Raw genomic sequence first — 24,004 nt, 5'->3', positions numbered from 1 at the left:
GATTCTAAATCCAGATCAGATTATCAGAGCTTTATTTCAGTGTGAACAGCAGAGGTTGGTAGTTTATCGAAGCAGCCTGTGCTGAGTCTGAGGGCCGTGTGCTCCTTTAGGTCCTCATGGTGTGTCTCTGGCAGACGAAGCGCAACCTGGTGGTGCAGTGCAGGTCGTTGAGGCGTCCGTCGTGGTGCAGGTGGGCGCAGTCTTCGTCCCCGGGGCCGAGGCCGTGGTGAGTCCAAGCGTCAGGCTGACCGGGCATCCAGCGCCTGAAAACAGGAAATAGAAATGTTCAAAACCGTAGAGCACTGATCATCAACTGGTGGCCCAAAGCCTTCTGTCCGGCCCCCGAAGGATCATACGATTCAGAAAAGGAGGAAAAGAAGATTTTAACAGTATCCTTTGGCTCTAAATGTCTGCAGCTGTTAAATCCACCCACAATCAATTAATACTGAAATAGTTTTAGAATGACCGCACATTTGATCTGTTTTTTACAGAAATGTACTTTTCAGTCAAACTTATTATTTATTATTTAAAAAAGGGGTAAGGCTAGTGAAAGTGTTACAAAAATAATGGGTGATAAATGGGAAAATGGGTTGTGGAGCGGCACAGAGGGACAAAAACTGGTGAAAACAAGGGGTAAAAATATCAATAATAGGTTGAAAAGTGTCAAAAATAGAAGTAAAGTAGAACAAAGCAGATAAAACATGCTGGAAAAGTGGTTTACAAGGGGTTAAGAATGGAAATAATGGGTTAAAAGTGGCAAAAATGGGTTTAAAGTGGAAAAAATAGTGCAAAAAAAGTAATGAAAAGTGGTTAAAAGGTGTCAAAAATAGAAGGAAAGTGGAACAAAGAGGATAAAACATGCTGGAGAAGTGGTTTAAAAGGGGTTAACCATGGAAATAATGGGTTAAAAGTGGAAAAAATAATGCAAATAAGTAATAAAACAAGGTTACAAAGTGTTAAAAATAAAAAGTGGAACAAAGGGGTTAAAACATGCTGGAAAAGTTGTTTAAAAGGGGTTAAGAATGGAAATAATGGGTTAAAAGTGGCTAAAAGTGCCAAAAATTGATTAAAAGGTGTCAAAAATAGAAGAAAAGTGGAACAAAGAGGATAAAACATGCTGGAAAAGTGGTTTAAAATTGGCTAAGAATTGAAATTACAAGTTAAAGAGGCAAGAAAGGGTTAAAAGTGACAAAAACAGCAGACATAGCCTGGCAAAGTTGCAAAAAGGGGTTAAGAGTAGCAAAATGGGTGAAAAGTGGCAACCATTGATTTAAATGTTGAAAAAAATGTCTGAAAAGGGTTCAAATGTGGCTAAAATGTGGATAGCTCTCACTGGTAATGACTAAAAATGTCCCGTGTTTTGAAAAAACAAATTCTACTACAATAATATTTAAATCAGACCAAAATGTTGATTTAATTTTTGTGTATTTGAAAATCCGGCCCTCAGAGTTTCTGTCCAGAATAAATCTGGCCCTGGTGCAGATGTACAGGATGACCCCTGCTGTAGGTCATGGTGGGTTAGTCAGGATGGGACGCTGAGAGGGAGCCTGGGCTTCAGTGTTCCTCCCAGGAGATGAAGGTAGAAGCTACCAGTGCCACCATCATCCCCATCATGCCCATCATCCCATCAGGATCTCACACTGATGGTTTTACTTGTTTTTGTTTTCTTTCAGCTATAACCCACGCCAGCGCAGCCACACTGTCACTAACCTGAGACCACCAAAATCAACTCAGCTGATCCCTGCCCACCTTCTGTTCATGACGTACGGCGTCTGGTTGACCCACTCCCAGCGCCCGCTCCTCTCATCCGTCAGACCGATCCAGTAGAAGGTGCCCCTGGTCTTCCTGGTCACAAAGTCCTGAGGCAGAGAAACCACAGAAAGGTGAGGCCTCAAAGCAACAAAACAGGGTAGAAACACATGGATGATCCTTTATTAAACCAAGAAAGCGTTATAGACGTGATGTCATCGACGGATGACGACAGACGGGCTCTCACCCACTCCTCGTCTGACAGCAGAATCGCCAGGTGGGACTCGTGAGCGTTGCACCAGTCTCTGGCGTTGTGCCAGGCCAAACTGTTGGGACTGAAATAAAAACAGCTGGTTTGGAAAGTGTCCCAGTTGAGAGGGCAGCACCCGGCGCTGGTGGTTCCTGAGAGAGACAGAAGGAGAGCGGTCAGCTGACGGGGGCGGCGAGGCGTTTACAGGACTGTCTGAGCGTCGGTCAGCACGTACTGTTGTTGATGAGGCGTTCAAGGGAACACTTGAGTGAAGCGACCGTGTCTCTGAGGGAGTCCAGCGTGGACAGCTGCCGCAACGCGTCCGACACTGAGGAGAGAGAACAGGAACATAGAACGCTAATACAGGACCACCTATGGGGGGTAGAGGGGAGAGCTCTCTGGGACCCAGACTAACACGGGCCTTAAAGTCCTGATCCATTAGAAAGTTAAGCTGTAAAAACTAGATTTAATATTTAACCTGAATGAAAACCACAATGATCAGAGCAACCAAACATGATTTTATCTATCCATGATGTAGAATCCAGTCTGGGTTTATCTGGGTCCATTCTCTGGGTTTATCAGGGTCCATTCTCTGGTTTATCAGGGTCCATTCTCTGGGTTTATCAGGGTCCAGTCTCTCTGGGTTTATCAGGGTCCATTCTCTGGGTTTATCAGGGTCCATTCTCTGGGTCTCTCAGGGTCCATTCTCTGGGTTTATCAGGGTCCATTATCTGGTTTATCAGGGTCCATTCTCTGGGTTTATCAGGGTCCATTCTCTGGTTTATCAGGGTCCATTCTCTGGGTTTATCAGGGTCCATTCTCTGGGTTTATCAGGGTCCATTCTCTGGGTCTCTCAGGGTCCATTCTCTGGGTTTATCAGGGTCCATTCTCTGGTTTATCAGGGTCCATTCTCTGGGTTTATCAGGGTCCATTCTCTGGGTTTATCAGGGTCCATTCTCTGGGTCTCTCAGGGTCCATTCTCTGGGTTTATCAGGGTCCATTCTCTGGTTTATCAGGGTCCATTCTCTGGGTTTATCAGGGTCCATTCTCTGGGTTTATCAGGGTCCATTCTCTGGGTCTCTCAGGGTCCATTCTCTGGGTTTATCAGGGTCCATTATCTGGTTTATCAGGGTCCATTCTCTGGTTTATCAGGGTCCATTCTCTGGTTTATCAGGGTCCACTCTCTGGGTTTATCAGGGTCCATTCTCTGGGTTTATCAGGGTCCATTCTCTGGGTTTATCAGGGTCCATTCTCTGGGTCTCTCAGGGTCCATTCTCTGGGTTTATCAGGGTCCATTCTCTGGGTCTCTCAGGGTCCATTCTCTGGGTCTCTCAGGGTCCATTCTCTGGGTTTATCAGGGTCCATTCTCTGGGTCTCTCAGGGTCCATTATCTGGGTTTATCTGGGTTTATCAGGGTCCATTCTCTGGGTTTATCAGGGTCCATTATCTGGGTTTATCTGGGTTTATCAGGGTCCATTCTCTGGGTTTATCAGGGTCCATTCTCTGGGTCTCTCAGGGTCCATTCTCTGGGTTTATCAGGGTCCATTCTCTGGGTCTCTCAGGGTCCATTCTCTGGTTTATCAGGGTCCATTCTCTGGGTTTATCAGGGTCCGTTCTCTGGTTTATCAGGGTCCATTATCTGGGTTTATCTGGGTTTATCAGGGTCCATTCTCTGGGTTTATCAGGGTCCATTATCTGGGTTTATCTGGGTTTATCAGGGTCCATTCTCTGGGTCTATCAGGGTCCATTCTCTGGGTCTCTCAGGGTCCATTCTCTGGGTCTCTCAGGGTCCATTCTCTGGGTCTCTCAGGGTCCATTCTCTGGGTCTCTCAGGGTCCATTCTCTGGGTTTATCAGGGTCCATTCTCTGGGTCTCTCAGGGTCCATTCTCTGGGTCTCTCAGGGTCCATTCTCTGGGTTTATCAGGGTCCATTCTCTGGGTCTCTCAGGGTCCATTCTCTGGGTCTCTCAGGGTCCATTCTCTGGGTTTATCAGGGTCCATTCTCTGGGTTTATCAGGGACCATTCTCTGGGTTTATCAGGGTCCATTCTCTGGGTTTTTCAGGGTCCATTCTCTGGTTTATCAGGGTCCATTCTCTGGTTTATCAGGGTCCATTCTCTGGGTCTCTCAGGGTCCGTTCTCTGGGTTTGGCTGCTGACTGAATACCAGGGCTAAATAAAAACCCCTTGTGGTGGTCTGTTCAGTGTAGGTTCAGACCAACAGAAAGTTTGGTTCTAGATGTATGGTAATGGTAAAGGAGGTCCACAGAGGGACAGTCAGACTCACCTGAGGTCAGCTGGTCCCTGTTGCTTTCTACGGCAAACTTCATTCTGTGAACGTCTTTAGCTGCGTCTGGAAATGAGAGAAGAAAGTGACAGAATGATGTCACTAACCAGTGCGTCTGAGGACGGCGGGATCATGGACAGGTGTGTTACCTTTACTGAGCTGATGTGCTGCCGTCAGCGATTCAGTGAGGTTAGAGACGCTGTTCTCCACCGACCACAGACGGTTTGATGTCCTCGTGTCTGCACAGACACCCAGGGACAGGAAGACTTATTCTCATAAAGGGTGACAACACATCTGAATCTGACCTCAGTCAGTCAACCTTTGACCTTCCAGTTTAGAGGCTGACCTACTGAGCCACAGCAGCCTCTTTCAAATTAAAAGCATGAAAGCCCAAATATTTCTGAAAGGAAGAACCTGGGATGATGAAAATTTAGAGTCAAACATTTAATTGAGAAAGCCGTCCAAACCTTACTGGACCTTTGTGGAAAAACTCATTGCCCTCTAAACCCTATCAATTATGACAACTGGTCCAGGTCCTGGTCTAGACCATCACACTCCCACCACCATGTCTGACTGTTGGTCTGGTGTTCTGTTGGTGAAATGCTGAGTTATTTTTTCTCCAGATGAACGGGACACACACCTGCCAGGACTTTAGTCTGGTCAGTCCTCAGATTATTTCCCAGAAGTCTCAGGGATCATCAGGATGTTTTAGTCAAATGTGAGACGAGCCTTTGTGTTTTTGTCAGCAGTGGTTTTGGACTTGGAACTCTCCCATGATGCCATTGTTGCCCAGTCTCTTTCCGATGGTTGAATCATGAACTCTGACCTTAACTGAGCCAGTGAGGCCTGCAGGTCTTTACATGTGGTTCTGGGTTCTTCTGGGACCTCTTGGATGAGTCGTCCATGTTCTCTTGAAGTCATGTTGGTAGGCCGACCACTCCTGAGAAGGTTCATCACTCTTGTCTTTAACAACAAACTTTATCTTTGTTCACTGACCCTAGTCAGCAATTTATTGGAAAAGTTGGTATCATCATATTGAGTAAAACATTCCATCCTTGCCTTTAAACACTGTATCATCATATCGAGTAAAACATTCCATCCTTGCCTTTAAACATTGTATCATCATATCGTGTAAAATATTCCATTATTGCCTTTAAACATTTTATCATCAAAGTTAATAAAACATTCCTTCCTTGCCATTGAGGATCTTCAGATCTCCTGGGACCTCCTGGATGAGTCATCTGTGTGCTCCTGGAGTCATGTTGGTAGGCTGGCCACTCCTGGGAAGGTTCACCGCTGTTTAGTTTTCTCCATTTGTGGGTAATGGCTCTCACTGTGATCTACTGACTGGTACATGTCCGTAACTTTGTTTCTCATCTGTTCTTAAATTTCTGAAGATGGTGCCATGATTTTTTGCTTTTTGAGACTTTCTAGCCTACCTGGCTCTAAGTTTTCTATTTGTGGGTAATGGCTCTCACCATGGTTGACTGGAATCCCAAACCCTTAGAAATGTCTCTGTAACCCTGGTACCCAGAGGGCCGGGTAGGTCTGGACAGCTTTTCCCCCTCAATAATGACATCATCATTTAAGAATGTACTTTTGTATTTACTCGGGTTATCTTTGTCTAATATTTAAATCAGTCTGATGATCGGAAACATGAAAGTGTGATAATCATCAATCAACCCAACTTTATGTATTCACTTCAGTTGTGTAAAAGTAAGTTATCAGGAGAAGGTAGCTCCTGTTTCACAGCGCTGTAAGCGTGTGTTTGCGTACTCACTGCTGACTCCCAGCGCTATGATGACAATCAGGAAGACTGTGGCCGTCAGAGCGGGGAACAGCCATCGCCTGACCCCGGAGGTTCCTGACAGATAGACGGGCCGAGGCTCTGACAGGCAGACAGAGAGGATCGATCAGAAACATGGACTACAGAGAGTCTGGTGGACCCTTAAACCCAAACACAGACCTTTGTTCCAGAAGGAGCTGCTGTCGTCCCCCACCTCGTCGTGGTACTCGGTTGTCATGATGACTCTTTGCTCCTTGAACAGTCGCTGCGGTGGTCGTCTTCGTCTCTACGGTGAAGTCTGACAAACAGTGTGATGTTCAAACAGCCAGCCGGGGTCAATGAACACTGGGACAAACTTTGGACTGTGAGGTGAAGTTCAGCTGATGTCAGACCTAAATATTCCAGTAAATAAGACAGGAACTGGGGCACAACAGCACAATAAAAATAGGAATTTAAATCTACTTTACTGCATTTTGACCAATTTAACACATTCATGTAATAACATAATCTGCACAAATACATGACCTAACTATGGCCAATTATTACTTTAAGCATGCAGTGTTTGATCTAAACAGTAAATTTTAACATATATATAAATTTAGCTCTGAATACAAATAAATAATGTCAGTTAAAAAGAAATTAATCAATAGTAGCATTAATCTGAATATAAGGCTGCAACAAGCTTGAGCATATAAAGGAGGAGGCTGGGGTGGAGGAGGTGGAGCTTGAGTCTATAAAGGAGGAGGATGGGGTGGAGGAGGTGGAGCTTTAGTCTATAAAGGAGGAGGCTGGGGTGGAGGAGGTGAAGCTTTAGTCTATAAAGGAGGAGGCTGGGGTGGAGGAGGTGAAGCTTTAGTCTATAAAGGAGGAGGCTGGGGTGGAGGAGGTGGAGCTTGAGTCTATAAAGGAGGAGGCTGGGGTGGAGGAGGTGGAGCTTTAGTCTATAAAGGAGGAGGCTGGGGTGGAGGAGGTGGAGCTTTAGTCTATAAAGGAGGAGGCTGGGGTGGAGGAGATGGAGCTTGAGTCTATAAAGGAGGAGGCTGGGGTGGAGGAGATGGAGCTTGAGTCTATAAAGGAGGAGGCTGGGGTGGAGGAGGTGAAGCTTGAGTCTATAAAGGAGGAGGCTGGGGTGGAGGAGGGAAGGCTTTAGTCTATAGAGGAGGAGGCTGGGGTGGAGGAGGTGGAGCTTTAGTCTATAAAGGAGGAGGCTGGGGTGGAGGAAGGGAAGCTTTAGTCTATAAAGGAGGAGGCTGGGGTGGAGGAGGTGGAGCTTGAGTCTATAAAGGAGGAGGCTGGGGTGGAGGAGGTGGAGCTTTAGTCTATAAAGGAGGAGGCTGGGGTGGAGGAGGTGAAGCTTTAGTCTATAAAGGAGGAGGCTGGGGTGGAGGAGGTGGAGCTTTAGTCTATAGAGGAGGAGGCTGGGGTGGAGGAGGTGGAGCTTTAGTCTATAAAGGAGGAGGCTGGGGTGGAGGAAGGGAAGCTTTAGTCTATAAAGGAGGAGGCTGGGGTGGAGGAGGTGGAGCTTGAGTCTATAAAGGAGGAGGCTGGGGTGGAGGAGGTGGAGCTTGAGTCTATAAAGGAGGAGGCTGGGGTGGAGGAGGTGAAGCTTTAGTCTATAAAGGAGGAGGCTGGGGTGGAGGAGGGAAGGCTCTAGTCTATAAAGGAGGAGGATGGGGTGGAGGAGGTGGAGCTTGAGTCTATAAAGGAGGAGGATGGGGTGGAGGAGGTGGAGCTTTACTCTATAAAGGAGGAGGCTGGGGTGGAGGAGGTGGAGCTTTAGTCTATAAAGGAGGAGGCTGGGGTGGAGGAGGTGAAGCTTTAGTCTATAAAGGAGGAGGCTGGGGTGGATGAGGTGAAGCTTTAGTCTATAAAGGAGGAGGCTGGGGTGGATGAGGTGAAGCTTTAGTCTATAAAGGAGGAGGCTGGGGTGGAGGAGGTGGAGCTTTAGTCTATAGAGGAGGAGGCTGGGGTGGAGGAGGTGGAGCTTTAGTCTATAAAGGAGGAGGCTGGGGTGGAGGAGGTGGAGCTTTAGTCTATAAAGGAGGAGGCTGGGGTGGATGAGGTGAAGCTTTAGTCTATAAAGGAGGAGGCTGGGGTGGATGAGGTGAAGCTTTAGTCTATAAAGGAGGAGGCTGGGGTGGAGGAGGTGGAGCTTGAGTCTATAAAGGAGGAGGCTGGGGTGGAGGAGGTGGAGCTTGAGTCTATAAAGGAGGAGGCTGGGGTGGAGGAGGTGAAGCTTTAGTCTATAAAGGAGGAGGCTGGGGTGGAGGAGGTGGAGCTTGAGTCTATAAAGGAGGAGGCTGGGGTGGAGGAGATGGAGCTTGAGTCTATAAAGGAGGAGGCTGGGGTGGAGGAGGTGAAGCTTGAGTCTATAAAGGAGGAGGCTGGGGTGGAGGAGGGAAGGCTTTAGTCTATAAAGGAGGAGGCTGGGGTGGAGGAGGTGGAGCTTGAGTCTATAAAGGAGGAGGCTGGGGTGGAGGAGGTGGAGCTTTACTCTATAAAGGAGGAGGCTGGGGTGGATGAGGTGAAGCTTTAGTCTATAAAGGAGGAGGCTGGGGTGGAGGAGGTGGAGCTTTAGTCTATAGAGGAGGAGGCTGGGGTGGAGGAGGTGGAGCTTTAGTCTATAAAGGAGGAGGCTGGGGTGGAGGAAGGGAAGCTTTAGTCTATAAAGGAGGAGGCTGGGGTGGAGGAGGTGGAGCTTGAGTCTATAAAGGAGGAGGCTGGGGTGGAGGAGGTGGAGCTTGAGTCTATAAAGGAGGAGGCTGGGGTGGAGGAGGTGAAGCTTTAGTCTATAAAGGAGGAGGCTGGGGTGGAGGAGGTGGAGCTTGAGTCTATAAAGGAGGAGGCTGGGGTGGAGGAGGTGGAGCTTGAGTCTATAAAGGAGGAGGCTGGGGTGGAGGAGGTGAAGCTTTAGTCTATAAAGGAGGAGGCTGGGGTGGAGGAAGGGAAGTTGAACCCTAAACCTGTTTGGTAAAAATACTTTACCTTTGGAGATCTTTAGATGTTCTGGACTCTTTCCTGACCTCCTGGATTAGTTATCCATCCACTCTAGGACTCAGCCTTGAACAGATTCCATCCTTCCTTTTAACAATGATGTTATCAAAGTTTATAAAACATTCAATCCTCTTCCTTTAATGATGCTTTAGAAAGACGATGTCAGCCTTTAGAACTTACAAAACATTCCATCCTTGGCTTCTAAAGATGTAACCAAAGTTCATGAAACATTCCATCCTTTTCTATTGCATGCATGCCAGCCTAGGCCAAAGATTGTCATTCCAGTCTAACCAGTATCCACTCAGATCTACTGGCTAAATAGTCTACCAGCGTGTCAGTCTGACTAAAGAGACCTCTCGTGGTATCATGGGACTTTAGTTGGAACATGACTGAAATGGTTCATTGAAATTTAAACAGCACTGAGTGATGCAGCAGCAGGGTTCAAACAGAGAAACCAAGCATTGAGATTTACATTTTTTTATTTAACATGAAACAGTACAATGTTGTAGATGATTTGCTCCAGCAGAAAAAAGTGTTACATTTATTTATTTTCATTGCTAAGATCACACTGTGTCCTAACAGCATGTAAATGTCTGATATCATCACAGAGCATCAATGATTGCTGTCCACTCTGCCTGTCTTAAATATTGAATTATCAGCAGTAAAAATATGACATCTAGTGCTTTTATTTTGAAGGTGAAGAAATGAAAGTGAAGTGATTGGTGTTGACAGCAGTGAGCTTTGCCTCCATGTTACAAAAGCAAAGCCTAACATTTTAATCAAAGACAGTATTAATGAACCGCCATCTCAACCAGCCTGGAGCTGGTTCAATGGTTCAATACAAGAACATTCAGAGAGTAGGTTTGATTTTCTATAGACATTCTGTGGGAACTCTGCTAGGACAAACTGCTAGGACAGGCTGATGGGACACACTGCTAGGACAGGCTGATGGGACACACTGCTAGGACAGGCTGATGGGACACACTGCTAGGACAGGCTGATGGGACACACTGCTAGGACATGCTGATGGGACACACTGCTAGGACAGGCTGATGGGACACACTGCTAGGACAGGCTGATGGGACACACTGCTAGGACAGACTGATGGGACACACTGCTAGGACAGGCTGTTGGGACACACTGCTAGGACATGCTGATGGGACACACTGCTAGGACAGGCTGATGGGACACACTGCTAGGACATGCTGATGGGACACACTGCTAGGACATGCTGATGGGACACACTGCTAGGACAGGCTGATGGGACACACTGCTAGGACAGGCTGATGGGACACACCTGTTGGGACACACTGCTAGGACAGGCTGATGGGACACACTGCTAGGACAGGCTGTTGGGACACACTGCTAGGACAGGCTGTTGGGACACACTGCTAGGACATGCTGATGGGACACACTGCTAGGACAGGCTGATGGGACACACTGCTAGGACAGGCTGATGGGACACACTGCTAGGACAGGCTGTTGGGACACACTGCTAGGACAGGCTGATGGGACACACTGCTAGGACAGGCTGATGGGACACACTGCTAGGACATGCTGATGGGACACACTGCTAGGACAGGCTGTTGGGACACACTGCTAGGACAGGCTGATGGGACACACTGCTAGGACAGGCTGTTGGGACACACTGCTAGGACACACTGCTAGGACAGACTGATGGGACACACTGCTAGGACAGACTGATGGGACACACTGCTAGGACAGGCTGATGGGACACACTGCTAGGACAGGCTGATGGGACACACTGCTAGGACAGGCTGATGGGACACACTGCTAGGACAGACTGATGGGACACACTGCTAGGACAGGCTGATGGGACACACTGCTAGGACAGACTGATGGGACACACTGCTAGGACAGGCTGATGGGACACACTGCTAGGACAGACTGATGGGACACACTGCTAGGACAGGCTGATGGGACACACTGCTAGGACAGGCTGATGGGACACACTGCTAGGACAGGCTGATGGGACGTGCTCTTCCAACTCTCAAACCTATGTATCAGGATTGTTTGATGTCCTCTCTGATCTCTTCTCCTATGTAAATCTTTAGAACTGTTAAACTCCACAGCAGCATGAACTGAATGTGGACCCTGGATCCATGTGGACAGGTCTTGTTCTCTTCAGTTCCTCACGCTGCGTTTCTGGCAGATGAAGCGCATCTTAGTGGGGCAGTACTGGACGTTGAGGCGCCCGCTGGTGTGCAAGTGAGCGCAGCTCCAATCTCGACCGTTGGAGCTGTAGGGCTGACCAGGCATCCAGCGGCTGAAAACACAGAACCAGAATCATAAAGACCTCTGGACACTGGTTCTGCTCCAGGTTTCTGCCTGTTAAAAAGTGTCCTCTCCACTGTAATGATGCTGAGCTCATCTATGATATGATATAACAGGGAGAACGTCTAGACCTGCTCTCTTTGGTGTTGTCATCTATTAGCTGCTGCTAAACAAATACGGACAAACATAGAAATACGGTACAATGTTGTATGATACCTCAAGATACGATACGAGCTTGGATTTCAAAGTCAACTTTTAGTCACGCTAACATAAAAAAATACACCGTTAAATATGGTTCAAACAGTCTAAGGTAGATGTACCTAGGCTCCATGGTGTACGGTGTCTGGCTGACCCACTCCCAACGACCCGTCCTCAACTTGGACAGACCAACCCAATACCAGACAGGGACTGAGTGCTTGGTCACGAAGTCCTGATCACATACAGATGGAGAGGAATGATGTAGAAATTAGAGACTGATTAACATGTATTGACCGCACTTAGAGCAGTATTTATCCACTGTCTCACCCAGGCCTTGTCGCTGTGCAGGATGAGTAGATGAGCTTCAAGTTTTTCACACTCCGCTTTGGACTCGTTCCAGGGCTTAGACGTCGCGCTGAAGAAATAGCAGTTATTGTCAAACTGATCCCAGCCTGCAGGACAGCAGGCAGCTTCACCGCCGGACCCTTTGGCACAGACAGGGTGACAGGTACAAAGATGATAGCCTCTGAGTCATATGGCTGAATTATAAACCTCCTACATACGACTGTCTGAAAGCTGTAAATGTGAGGTCATGTGACTGAATTATAAACTGTCTACATACGACTGTCTGAAGGCTGTAAATGTGAGGCCATGTGACTGAACATTAAATCTTCTACATACGACTGTCTGAATGCTGTAAATGTGAGGTCATGTGACTGAATTATAAACTGTCTACATACGACTGTCTGAATGCTGTAAATGTGAGGTCATGTGACTGAATTATAAACCTCCTACATACGACTGTCTGAAGGCTGTAAATGTGAGGTCATGTGACTGAATTATAAACTGTCTACATACGACTGTCTGAATGCTGTAAATGTGAGGTCATGTGACTGAATTATAAACCACCTACATATGACTGTCTGAAAGCTGTAAATGTGAGGTCATGTGACTGAATTATAAACCACCTACATACGACTGTCATAAGCTGTAAATGTGAGGTCATGTGACTGAACATTAAACCGTCTACATACGACTGTCTGAAGGCTGTAAATGTGAGGTCATGTGACTGAATTATAAACTGTCTACATACGACTGTCTGAAGGCTGTAAATGTGAGGTCATGTGACTGAATTATAAACCGCCTACATACGACTGTCTGAAAGCTGTAAATGTGAGGTCATGTGACTGAATTATAAACCGCCTACATACGACTGTCTGAAGGCTGTAAATGTGAGGTCATGTGACTGAACATTAAATCTTCTACATACGACTGTCTGAATGCTGTAAATGTGAGGTCATGTGACTGAATTATAAACCACCTACATACGACTGTCATAAGCTGTAAATGTGAGGTCATGTGACTGAATTATAAACCGCCTACATACGACTGTCATAAGACTGTAAATGTGAGGTCATGTGACTGAATTATAAACCACCTACATACGACTGTCTGAAAGCTGTAAATGTGAGGTCATGTGACTGAATTATAAACCGCCTACATACGACTGTCATAAGAGTGTAAATGTGAGGTCATGTGACTGAATTATAAACCACCTACATACGACTGTCTGAAAGCTGTAAATGTGAGGTCATGTGACTGAATTATAAACCACCTACATATGACTGTCTGAAAGCTGTAAATGTGAGGTCATGTGACTGAATTATAAACCACCTACATACAACTGTCATAAGACTGTAAATGTGAGGTCATGTGACTGAATTATAAACGGCCTACATACGACTGTCATAAGACTGTAAATGTGAGGTCATGTGACTGAATTATAAACCACCTACATACGACTGTCTGAATGCTGTAAATGTGAGGTCATGTGACTGAATTATAAACCACCTACATACGACTGTCTGAAAGCTGTAAATGTGAGGTCATGTGACTGAATTATAAACCACCTACATACGACTGTCTGAAAGCTGTAAATGTGAGGTCATGTGACTGAATTATAAACCACCTACATACGACTGTCATAAGACTGTAAATGTGAGGTCATGTGACTGAATTATAAACCTCCTACATACGACTGTCATAAGACTGTAAATGTGAGGTCATGTGACTGAATTATAAACCGTCTACATACGACTGTCTGAAAGCTGTAAATGTGAGGTCATATGACTGAATTATAAACCGCCTACATACGACTGTCTGAAAGCTGTAAATGTGAGGTCATGTGACTGAATTATAAACTGTCTACATACGACTGTCTGAAGGCTGTAAATGTGAGGCCATGTGACTGAACATTAAATCTTCTACATACGACTGTCTGAATGCTGTAAATGTGAGGTCATGTGACTGAATTATAAACTGTCTACATACGACTGTCTGAATGCTGTAAATGTGAGGTCATGTGACTGAATTATAAACCTCCTACATACGACTGTCTGAAGGCTGTAAATGTGAGGTCATGTGACTGAATTATAAACTGTCTACATACGACTGTCTGAATGCTGTAAATGTGAGGTCATGTGACTGAATTATAAACCACCTACATATGACTGTCTGAAAGCTGTAAATGTGAGGTCATGTGACTGAATTATAAACCACCTACATACGACTGTCATAAGCTGTAAATGTGAGGTCATGTGACTGAACATTAAACCGTCTACATACGACTGTCTGAAGGCTGTAAATGTGAGGTCATGTGACTGAATTATAAACTGTCTACATACGACTGTCTGAAGGCTGTAAATGTGAGGTCATGTGACTGAATTATAAACCGCCTACATACGACTGTCTGAAAGCTGTAAATGTGAGGTCATGTGACTGAATTATAAACCGCCTACATACGACTGTCTGAAGGCTGTAAATGTGAGGTCATGTGACTGAACATTAAATCTTCTACATACGACTGTCTGAATGCTGTAAATGTGAGGTCATGTGACTGAATTATAAACCACCTACATATGACTGTCTGAAAGCTGTAAATGTGAGGTCATGTGACTGAATTATAAACCACCTACATACGACTGTCATAAGCTGTAAATGTGAGGTCATGTGACTGAATTATAAACCACCTACATACGACTGTCTGAAGGCTGTAAATGTGAGGTCATGTGACTGAATTATAAACCGCCTACATACGACTGTCATAAGCTGTAAATGTGAGGTCATGTGACTGAACATTAAACCGTCTACATACGACTGTCTGAATGCTGTAAATGTGAGGTCATGTGACTGAATTATAAACCGCCTACATACGACTGTCTGAAGGCTGTAAATGTGAGGTCATGTGACTGAATTATAAACCGCCTACATACGACTGTCTGAAAGCTGTAAATGTGAGGTCATGTGACTGAATTATAAACCGCCTACATACGACTGTCATAAGACTGTAAATGTGAGGTCATGTGACTGAATTATAAACCACCTACATACGACTGTCTGAAAGCTGTAAATGTGAGGTCATGTGACTGAATTATAAACCACCTACATATGACTGTCTGAAAGCTGTAAATGTGAGGTCATGTGACTGAATTATAAACCACCTACATACAACTGTCATAAGACTGTAAATGTGAGGTCATGTGACTGAATTATAAACGGCCTACATACGACTGTCATAAGACTGTAAATGTGAGGTCATGTGACTGAATTATAAACCGCCTACATACGACTGTCTGAAAGCTGTAAATGTGAGGTCATGTGACTGAATTATAAACCGCCTACATATGACTGTCTGAAAGCTGTAAATGTGAGGTCATGTGACTGAATTATAAACCGCCTACATACGACTGTCTGAAAGCTGTAAATGTGAGGTCATGTGACTGAATTATAAACCACCTACATACGACTGTCATAAGACTGTAAATGTGAGGTCATGTGACTGAATTATAAACCGTCTACATACGACTGTCATAAGACTGTAAATGTGAGGTCATGTGACTGAATTGTAAACCGCCTACATACGACTGTCTGAAAGCTGTAAATGTGAGGTCATGTGACTGAATTATAAACCGCCTACATACGACTGTCTGAAAGCTGTAAATGTGAGGTCATGAGACTGAATTATAAACCACCTACATACGACTGTCTGAAAGCTGTAAATGTGAGGTCATGTGACTGAATTATAAACCACCTACATACGACTGTCTGAATGCTGTAAATGTGAGGTCATGTGACTGAATTATAAACCACCTACATACGACTGTCTGAAAGCTGTAAATGTGAGGTCATGTGACTGAATTATAAACCACCTACATACGACTGTCTGAAAGCTGTAAATGTGAGGTCATGTGACTGAATTATAAACCACCTACATACGACTGTCTGAAAGCTGTAAATGTGAGGTCATGTGACTGAATTATAAACCACCTACATACGACTGTCATAAGACTGTAAATGTGAGGTCATGTGACTGAATTATAAACCTCCTACATACGACTGTCTGAAAGCTGTAAATGTGAGGTCATATGACTGAATTATAAACCGCCTACATACGACTGTCTGAAAGCTGTAAATGTGAGGTCATGTGACTGAATTATAAACCACCTACATACAACTGTCTGAAGGCTGTAAATGTGAGGTCATGTGACTGAATTATAAACCGTCTACATACGACTGTCATAAGACTGTAAATGTGAGGTCATGTGACTGAATTATAAACCACCTACATACGACTGTCTGAAAGCTGTAAATGTGAGGTCATGTGACTGAATTATAAACCGTCTACATATGACTGTCATAAGACTGTAAATGTGAGGTCATGTGACTGAATTATAAACCGTCTACATACGACTGTCATAAGACTGAAAATGTGAGGTCATGTGACTGAATTATAAACCACCTACATACGACTGTCTGAAAGCTGTAAATGTGAGGTCATGTGACTGAATTTTAAACCACCTACATACGACTGTCTGAAAGCTGTAAATGTGAGGTCATGTGACTGATTTTTAAACCACCTACATATGACTGTCTGAAGGCTGTAATTTTTTTCACTTTTTAACTGCTTGTCTTCATTTTTCCACACATTTTAAAACTTTCTTGCATTTTCTTGACCAACTTTTTCCACTTTTGTCCTATTTTGAACCCTTTTTCACCATTTTTACACACAGTTTGGCCCTTTTATGCCACCTCTATCCCATTTTGCCACTTTTTAACTGCTTTTCACAAAATTTTCTGCCCATTTCTGAATCTTTATTGCTGATCATGAGCCATTTCCACCACTTTTATGCCATTCTGCTACTTTTCTCAATGTTTTTCTGCTAATTTTTAGTCCAACATTACTTCCTTAATGGTTTTGTTCAGTGTGTCCATCCACATTATTAACATCTCTAGTAAAAAGGTCATTCTGTTTTAGCAGAAGGGGTTAAATACATGAAATTCAATGTTTTGTAGCATTGACTAGAGTGGTTATTATTCTGGTTAAGAATAAATAAGGTTATCCCATATTAACTTCATAATAGGTCATGGTTTTGGTGACCTCGATTGGACCCCCGGTTTCTCTGGGCCCCAGGAAGCTCTCCCTTTTAACCCCTTAATGGAAAGCCTTGACAATAGCTGTAACCTCAATAACATATGTCAAAGAGAGACTTGTGTCTCTGCCATTTCATCCACGCCAATGCTAATGCTAATGCTAGTGCTAGTTCAGTCTGTGCCAGCTTGGCTCCTTCCATTCTGGAGACAATACCTAGTTAATTTTAGAGTTAGTGTGTACTGCTAGTGTAGCTGACGTTTGAATGCAGCGTCTGTGTGTTTGTTTACTGTTGCTGATGATGCGTTCAAGGGAACATTTGAGTGTAGACACTGTCCTGCTGAGATAATCCACCATCGCCAGCTGCTTCATCGCCTCTGACACTGAACAGAGAGAAAATAAGTTAGCACAGCGTTTACAGAGGAAAATATCAGATATTACACAAGAGAAGACACTGAATGATGGAAATGAACAACAACATTGTCATCTGTTAAAAGAAATAAGGAAATACATGAAATTAGCAGAAGATGTCTATCAGAAGGCTAATGCTTTGTTACCTTCTTTGGCTTGGCCCCACTGTAAAGTGTTAGCTTTAGCCATTAGCATTAGCACTGTCATTGAGCTCAGTGTGAGCTATCAGATACCGAACTGTGTGACCAGATGGGATGTTAGTGTGAGGTTTAAACGGGGTCAGAGGGGTGTCTTCGTTGATCGGTCACAGACCTGAGTTCAGCTGGTCTTTGTTGTTCTCCACAGCAAACCGCATCTTCTCCACCTCTTTAGCTCGCTCTAAAACCAACAAAAGGAACCCAAACGTATCAGAAAACCAGCAGATCAGGGGATTAAACAGCGTTGTTATGGTCAGGGGCGCTTTTAGAAATTTGGAGGCCCGGGCAAAGACCAACATGAGGCCCCTGTCCAGTTAACTAACAGCAGAAACAGCAGTATTTTAGTAAAAAGCACAAAATACAAAACACAGCATATACACGATCTAAACTGTCCAAAAACATCGGCAAAAATTTTACATTAGAAGATAAACTCAAAATGATCCTTTTTTTTTTTTTTTTTTTAAATCAAAAAGTAGTGAAACTCCATGATCTTCGGACATATTTCTAACCATAAAAGAAAGACAACTGTCCAAATAATCCAAATAATAATCAGCAACCTTTGGAAAAAAAAGACAGAACTGGCAATGAATAAGGTAAATATGTTGGCAACATTTGGAAAAGTGTGAAGGAAGCTAGGGCCTCCAGAGGTTGCTCATGCACCTGTGCAATATTTTAGACAATGTTCAGGAGTTCACCTGCATTCAGAAACTGAACACCCAATATCTAGTTATGGATGGTCTTAAAAATGTTGGTTATAGCCAACCAACAACAGGACATTTTAAAAAAGCTGCAGTTCCTCTAGTGTCCACTGGAGGCTTGCTCCTGCAGTGAGCCACTCCCCATAGAGCCCCATGTTAAAATGTCCCACTTTAAAAACACGCACACAGCCTGGTACAAAAAACTGGGTCCTTAAATCCCTCTACGCTTCATGATGTTTGCTGTATAGATTTAGATGATGCTGTCAGAATGCTGACGTTTATAAAATGTCAAATTACACTTTTTTCCCGCCTTTTTCTTCCCTTTCTTAAGCTTTTTTAAAGCGCTTTTCAAACTGACTTTCAAAAATCTGTCTTTAAACCCTCTCACTTTCACGTTTCTTGGACACACTCCTGATTTTTAATGAACAGTGAAAGTGTGGCCTCATGAATTAGGACAGATCTTACATAGATATTTAAGTACGTGTGTGTGTGTTTTACCTTGTGCCTGCTGCAGGGAGGTGTTCATCGATTTGATGATGCCACTCAGGTTTGAAACGCTCGTCTCCATAGACGACAGACGACTGGACGTCTTTGTGTCTGACCACAAACAAAATCAACGACAAACACATGTTTAACCTTAAAGTAACCTGAATCATTGCTCTCCTAAAACTGAATTAAAGTGAAAGTGAATGAAAATAGAAATCCTGATCCATGTATGAACACTTAAAAAACATGGCCCGACTGTAGAGCCCCCGATATCATTAAACTCAGGTAGGGAGCAGGCCTTGGGTATTTAGACTGCAGAGAAAATATCAGACATAAATCTAACTAAAACATGCCCTTATATAATCAACCAATAATCTTTTTATTCAAACATTTTATTAAATGTCCTTTTTTGGAAAAAAAAAAAAACATAAGAAATCTATCATCAATAATCAATAGAATTACTAGCAATGAGCATAAAAAATCTTAATAAACAGATTCATCACAATCAATACATCTTTCTTTTTGCAATTAAAAAAAAAGAGCACATTTTTGATATTCACCTATTAATTAAATCATTCAGGCACTTTTTTTCAGGCAACCAAAATGCCAATGTCGTTAAAAAAAAAAAAAAAAAAAAAAAAAAAAAGGAACAAAAAATGTCTGCTTTTGGATTAAATTCATTTCTGATAAACACTAAAACTCCCATAATGCATCTGGGTGACAAATGACAGCTGTGATTTAAAATAATAAAGAAATGTGTTTCAATAACAAGGTGAAAGGACTCCATAAGTACTAAAAACATGAGAGTGTGTGCTGTGTGTGTTTGTTTACTGGTCACTCCGAGGACTATGATGAGAATCAGGATGAACGTGGCCGTCAGAGCGGGAAATAGCCAACGCCTGCCAAAGGTGACCACGGAGAGAGGGAGGGGGACACGATCTGACAGAGAGAGAGAGACACAAGGTTTGGATAATAATAATAATAAAATAACAATGATATTATTATAGTCATTTCAATAACATGACCATAATAGACTTGGATACCAAGTTAATGAAACCTGACAAACAGCTGTGTGTCTATAAACAGGTGATATACAGATTAGTACAGGACCATAAATGTTCTTAAAGTTTGACCTCCTATGAACAGCAGTCAGACGTTGAACAGGTGGGTACCTTTAGTCCAGAGGGCGCTGGTGTCTGACTCCATCCTTATGCTGATGATTGTCTGTTGTTCCTTTAGAAGAAGACAGTGAGATCAAACTCTGCTTTAGGGGTCAGCACGTTTATGTAGCTACAGTCAGATTTACAGCCATGCATGTGCAGATAAATCTCTTATCCTCCTGAGAACCAAAGCTTCAGTTTAGGGTGAATTTCTAGTTTCTCCCTCTTGTTTGGTAAAAGTAGGACCTGATGATATAAATCCTAAGCCTTGTATTTGAAAAAGAAGCAGTTCCTTCAAAGGTAAAAAAAAAAAAAAAAATTAAATTAAAAACATAAAGCCAAACACCAAAAATAAATCAATAAATAAATCAATAAATAAATAATAATAATAGAAAAAAATAAATCTGTAAAAATTTCATTTAAAACTTTGAGTAATTTTCAAACACAAATTCCAATTATGTGCTCAAACAACTACAAAAAAACTCCCCAACTTCCTATGAAAAGAATTCAAAACAACCCCACTGCTCCCAAAGAATATCTACACCGTGTTCCACATTATTATGTACGGAAGAGTATTAGGGCCGAAGAGTATTAGAGACGAAATTTTTTTTTTTCACTTGTGAGAAAAAAGTCAGAATTCTGAGATAAAAGTCAGAATTCTGAGAAAAAAGTCAGAATTCTAAGATTAAAGTCAGAATTCTGAGATTAAAGTCAGAATTCTGAGATAAAAGTCAGAATTCTGAGAAAAAAGTCAGAATTCTTAGATTAAAGTCAGAATTCTAAGAAAAAAGTCAGAATTCTGAGATAAAAGTCAGAATTCTGAGATTAAAGTCAGAATTCTGAGAAAAAAGTCAGAATTCTGAGATTAAAGTCAGAATTCTGAGATTAAAGTCAGAATTCTGAGAAAAAAGTCAGAACTCTGAGATTAAAGTCAGAATTCTGAGTTTAATCTCAGAATTCTGAAAAAAAAATTTGAGAGTTTTTTTTTTCATTTGAAGAATAAAGTCAGAATTCTGACTTTTTTCTCAGAAGTCTGACTTTTTTCTCAGAATTCTGACTTTTTTCTCAGAAGTCTGACTTTAATCTCAGAATTCTGACTTTTTTCTCACAAGTGAAAAAAAGAAATTTCGTCTCAAAAATTTTTTTTTTCAGTGGCCCCAATACTCTTCCGTAATTATGCAAACAATGTTTTTCTCTGATTTTCTAAATATCAATGCAAATGACAGTCATAATATTTTTCAAGTCATCAACAGTTAGAGTATAATTCAAATGTTTTTAAGAAAACTTCATAATGATAACTATTATTTCTTTTTAAATAAAAACATCAAAATGCACTTTTCCACATGTTCCACATTATTAATCAGGCCACAGGTTTCAGCAATATGGGAAGAAAAAGGATCTCTCTGCTGAAAAGTGTCAAATAGTGTAATGCTTTGGACAAGGAATGAAAACATTCGATATTTCAGGAAAACTAAAGCATGATCATCATACTGTGAAGAAATTTGTGGCTGATTCAGAGCACAGAGGGGTTTGTGCAGATAAAGACATAATAAGCAAGGTCATGAGAAATCATGAGGAGAGAGCTGGTAGGCCCCTTTAGGGTCCCTGAAGGTGTGAAAATGACCTTAACAAAGTATATAGAGTTTCTGACTGACCACTTTCTTCCATGGTACAAAAAGAAGAACCGTGCCTTCTTTAGCAAAATTTTCTTCAAGCATGACAATGCACCATCTCATGCTGCAAAGAATCCCTCTGTGTCATTGGCTGCTATGGGCATAAAAGGAGAGAAACTCATGGTGTGGCCCCCATCCTCCCCTGACCTTTAACCCTACTGAGAACATTTGGAGCATCCTCAAGCTAAAGATCTATGAGGGTGGGAGGCAGTTCACATCAAAACAGCAGCTCTGGGAGGATATTCTGACATCCTGCAAAGAAATTCAAGCAGAAACTCTCCAAAGACTCACAAGTTCAATGGATGAAGAATAGTGAAGGTGATATCAGAGAAGGGCTCCTATGTTAACATGAACTTGGCCTGTTCAGATGTTTTTGATTGAAATAGCTTTGATTTCAGTAAATATGACCTCCTAATGCTGCAGATTGAACAAATGACCATTTTCACTTCTTTACAACCTATAAAATGTTTTAAAAAGCTGTTGTGCTTAATAATGTGGAACAGTGCATTTTGAGGTTTTTATTTTTTAAAAAATAATTATTGTCATTATGAAGTTTGTTCAAAAACATTTGAATTATGCTCTAACGGCTGATGACTTGAAAATATTATGACTGTCATTTGCATTAATATTTAGGAAAATCAGAGAAAAATATCATTTAAATAATAATGTGGAATGCGGTGTCATCTAACTCTTCACAGTAGAAATTGTCTTGAAAATTCCTGAAAATGTTCAAGTAAATTCCTCAAAAGTTCATATAAAATTCCACTGAAATCCTCTAATCAAATTCACAATAATCTAAAAATAAATTCTTTCAAAAGTCCATGAAAAAATTGTGGATTTTATTTTTCCAAATGCTCCCAATCAAATTCCATAAAACTTCCATGAAATTCAGAAAATATAGAAGTCATTTCCATCCCCAAATCCCAATAAAATTCCCAAATTTAACAAAACAGTTAACAGCTGATCATTTTAGATGCTGTCTATTTCAAAATATTTTAATTTTTTAAATTCAGCTTTATTCATAAACAAGGTGTGGCTGTTAACTCACAAATTACTACTTTACAAACATCACAGACTGAAAATCATCATAGCTAACACAGCTAACAGAACTACATCAGCTATAATTGCTGAGTGAGAATGTTTTTATGGAGGAGGGGCTTTTTTCCTGTTAGCAGACTGTTTACTCGGCTTTATTAAACAGGTTTTTAGCTTTAGCTATGCTAACGCTAACAAAATGTCAAATGTTTTAGCATGTTTTCAAGTTATGAAATAGACAAACTCTCAGACAAACCATCACGCCTGACCACTTCATAGTTTACAAATAATATCCCAAATTTGAATAAAAATAACAAATCCCTAAAATTAAAACCTAAAAGTCCCAATCCCCTAAAATTTCCAAGACATTTCCAAGACATTTTTTTTTCTTAAAGAAAAAAAAAAAGGAAAACATTCCCAAAATGTTCTTAATCCCAAACATTTTAGTGAATTTTCCTGGAAATAAAGCCTAAAGAGCTTAATGAATTTTCACCAGATGTCATCAAAAACGTAAGAAATTTTCAGGCAAATTCTTGACATTTCCATCCATTAAGAGGGAGGTAAGGCTTCATGCTCAAACCTCTATCGACCATCCAGATGACTAAACCCTGGCTTTCAGCTGAAGAATGCAAACCTGCAGAAGAGTTTCAACCCCCAAATCCTAAATGTTTGAATAAATTCACCATATTTCCATAAGTATACCTTTAACTTTCAAGAATTGTCTTGAAAATTCCTGAAAATTTTAATGACCCCTCCCCAACATTCCAAACAAGTTTCTTAAACTTCTTTGAGGATTAAGGACGATCCAGAAACCCTGAGAGAATAATTCATTACTCTGTTAGGGCTGAACTGTCCTGTCCTCATAAATGCATGCAGGTCTCAGGAGGCTGCATTCAGCATGGGAGCACACATCAAACACCTTAATACAGCGGTACAGGATAAATCTGTTATAAATATTAGAAGCAAAAACAGGTAAAAATGGAGAAAATAAGAAACTCAAACTCACCAAGCTCGCTGTGGTCTCCGTTTAAACCAGCTCAGATCCAGAGAAGAGTGGATGTGACTCAAACTTCTGCAGAAACTCTCCTCGTCTTCTTCCTTCAGTCTCTCAATAACCGTTGAAAATCTGCCAGCTCATCATTTCTGAGTTGTTTTCCGGATCTAGTCGAACATTTCATCACATTTCTCAAATGTTCAGCTCTCTGGTTTTACAGTGAATCACGACAACGCTCACAGCAGCCACTTCCCTTTAATTCTGACACAATAATCAGAATTTGTGGAAGGGAACACAGCTTTTAGTCCACACTTCCTCAAATTCATCCCTGTTTACCCATAGATGGTTTAACCAACAATTAAAAC

At 42.3% G+C, this 24,004-nt stretch overlaps 2 protein-coding genes across 3 annotated transcripts; both read right to left on the bottom strand.

Moving 5' to 3' along the window:
- Nucleotides 1-15: 15 nt before the first annotated feature.
- Nucleotides 16-6,409, bottom strand: LOC121504495 (C-type lectin domain family 10 member A-like). The gene is given in 9 exon segments (XM_041779304.1): nucleotides 16-150; nucleotides 152-263; nucleotides 1,750-1,859; nucleotides 1,997-2,151; nucleotides 2,235-2,327; nucleotides 4,285-4,350; nucleotides 4,434-4,523; nucleotides 6,065-6,172; nucleotides 6,251-6,409. Coding segments are annotated over 9 exon segments (828 nt in total). The 5' UTR covers nucleotides 6,309-6,409; the 3' UTR covers nucleotides 16-114.
- Nucleotides 6,410-9,525: 3,116 nt separating this feature from the next.
- On the bottom strand, nucleotides 9,526-23,797 carry LOC121504496 (hepatic lectin-like). Of its 2 annotated transcripts, XR_005991470.1 has the most exons (10): nucleotides 23,652-23,797; nucleotides 19,950-20,010; nucleotides 19,609-19,716; nucleotides 18,790-18,888; nucleotides 17,709-17,774; nucleotides 17,276-17,368; nucleotides 11,885-12,042; nucleotides 11,680-11,789; nucleotides 10,362-11,351; nucleotides 9,526-10,321 (listed from the first exon to the last, which is right to left on the bottom strand). XR_005991470.1 is itself a non-coding variant. In XM_041779305.1 (9 exons), exons 2-9 carry the CDS (start codon nucleotides 19,981-19,983, stop codon nucleotides 11,210-11,212), a joined length of 810 nt encoding a protein of 269 aa, XP_041635239.1. In that variant the 5' UTR covers nucleotides 19,984-20,010; nucleotides 23,652-23,797; the 3' UTR covers nucleotides 9,526-11,209. The 2 variants fall into 2 exon arrangements, 1 of the variants encoding a protein (XP_041635239.1); XM_041779305.1 differs by having other exon boundaries at nucleotides 9,526-11,351.
- Nucleotides 23,798-24,004: the final 207 nt, after the last annotated feature.

Source organism: Cheilinus undulatus, linkage group 22, assembly GCF_018320785.1.
Source record: "Cheilinus undulatus linkage group 22, ASM1832078v1, whole genome shotgun sequence".
In the NCBI taxonomy this organism is placed as follows: Eukaryota; Metazoa; Chordata; class Actinopteri; order Labriformes; family Labridae; genus Cheilinus; species Cheilinus undulatus.
This window is presented reverse-complemented; position numbering and strand designations above follow the sequence as displayed.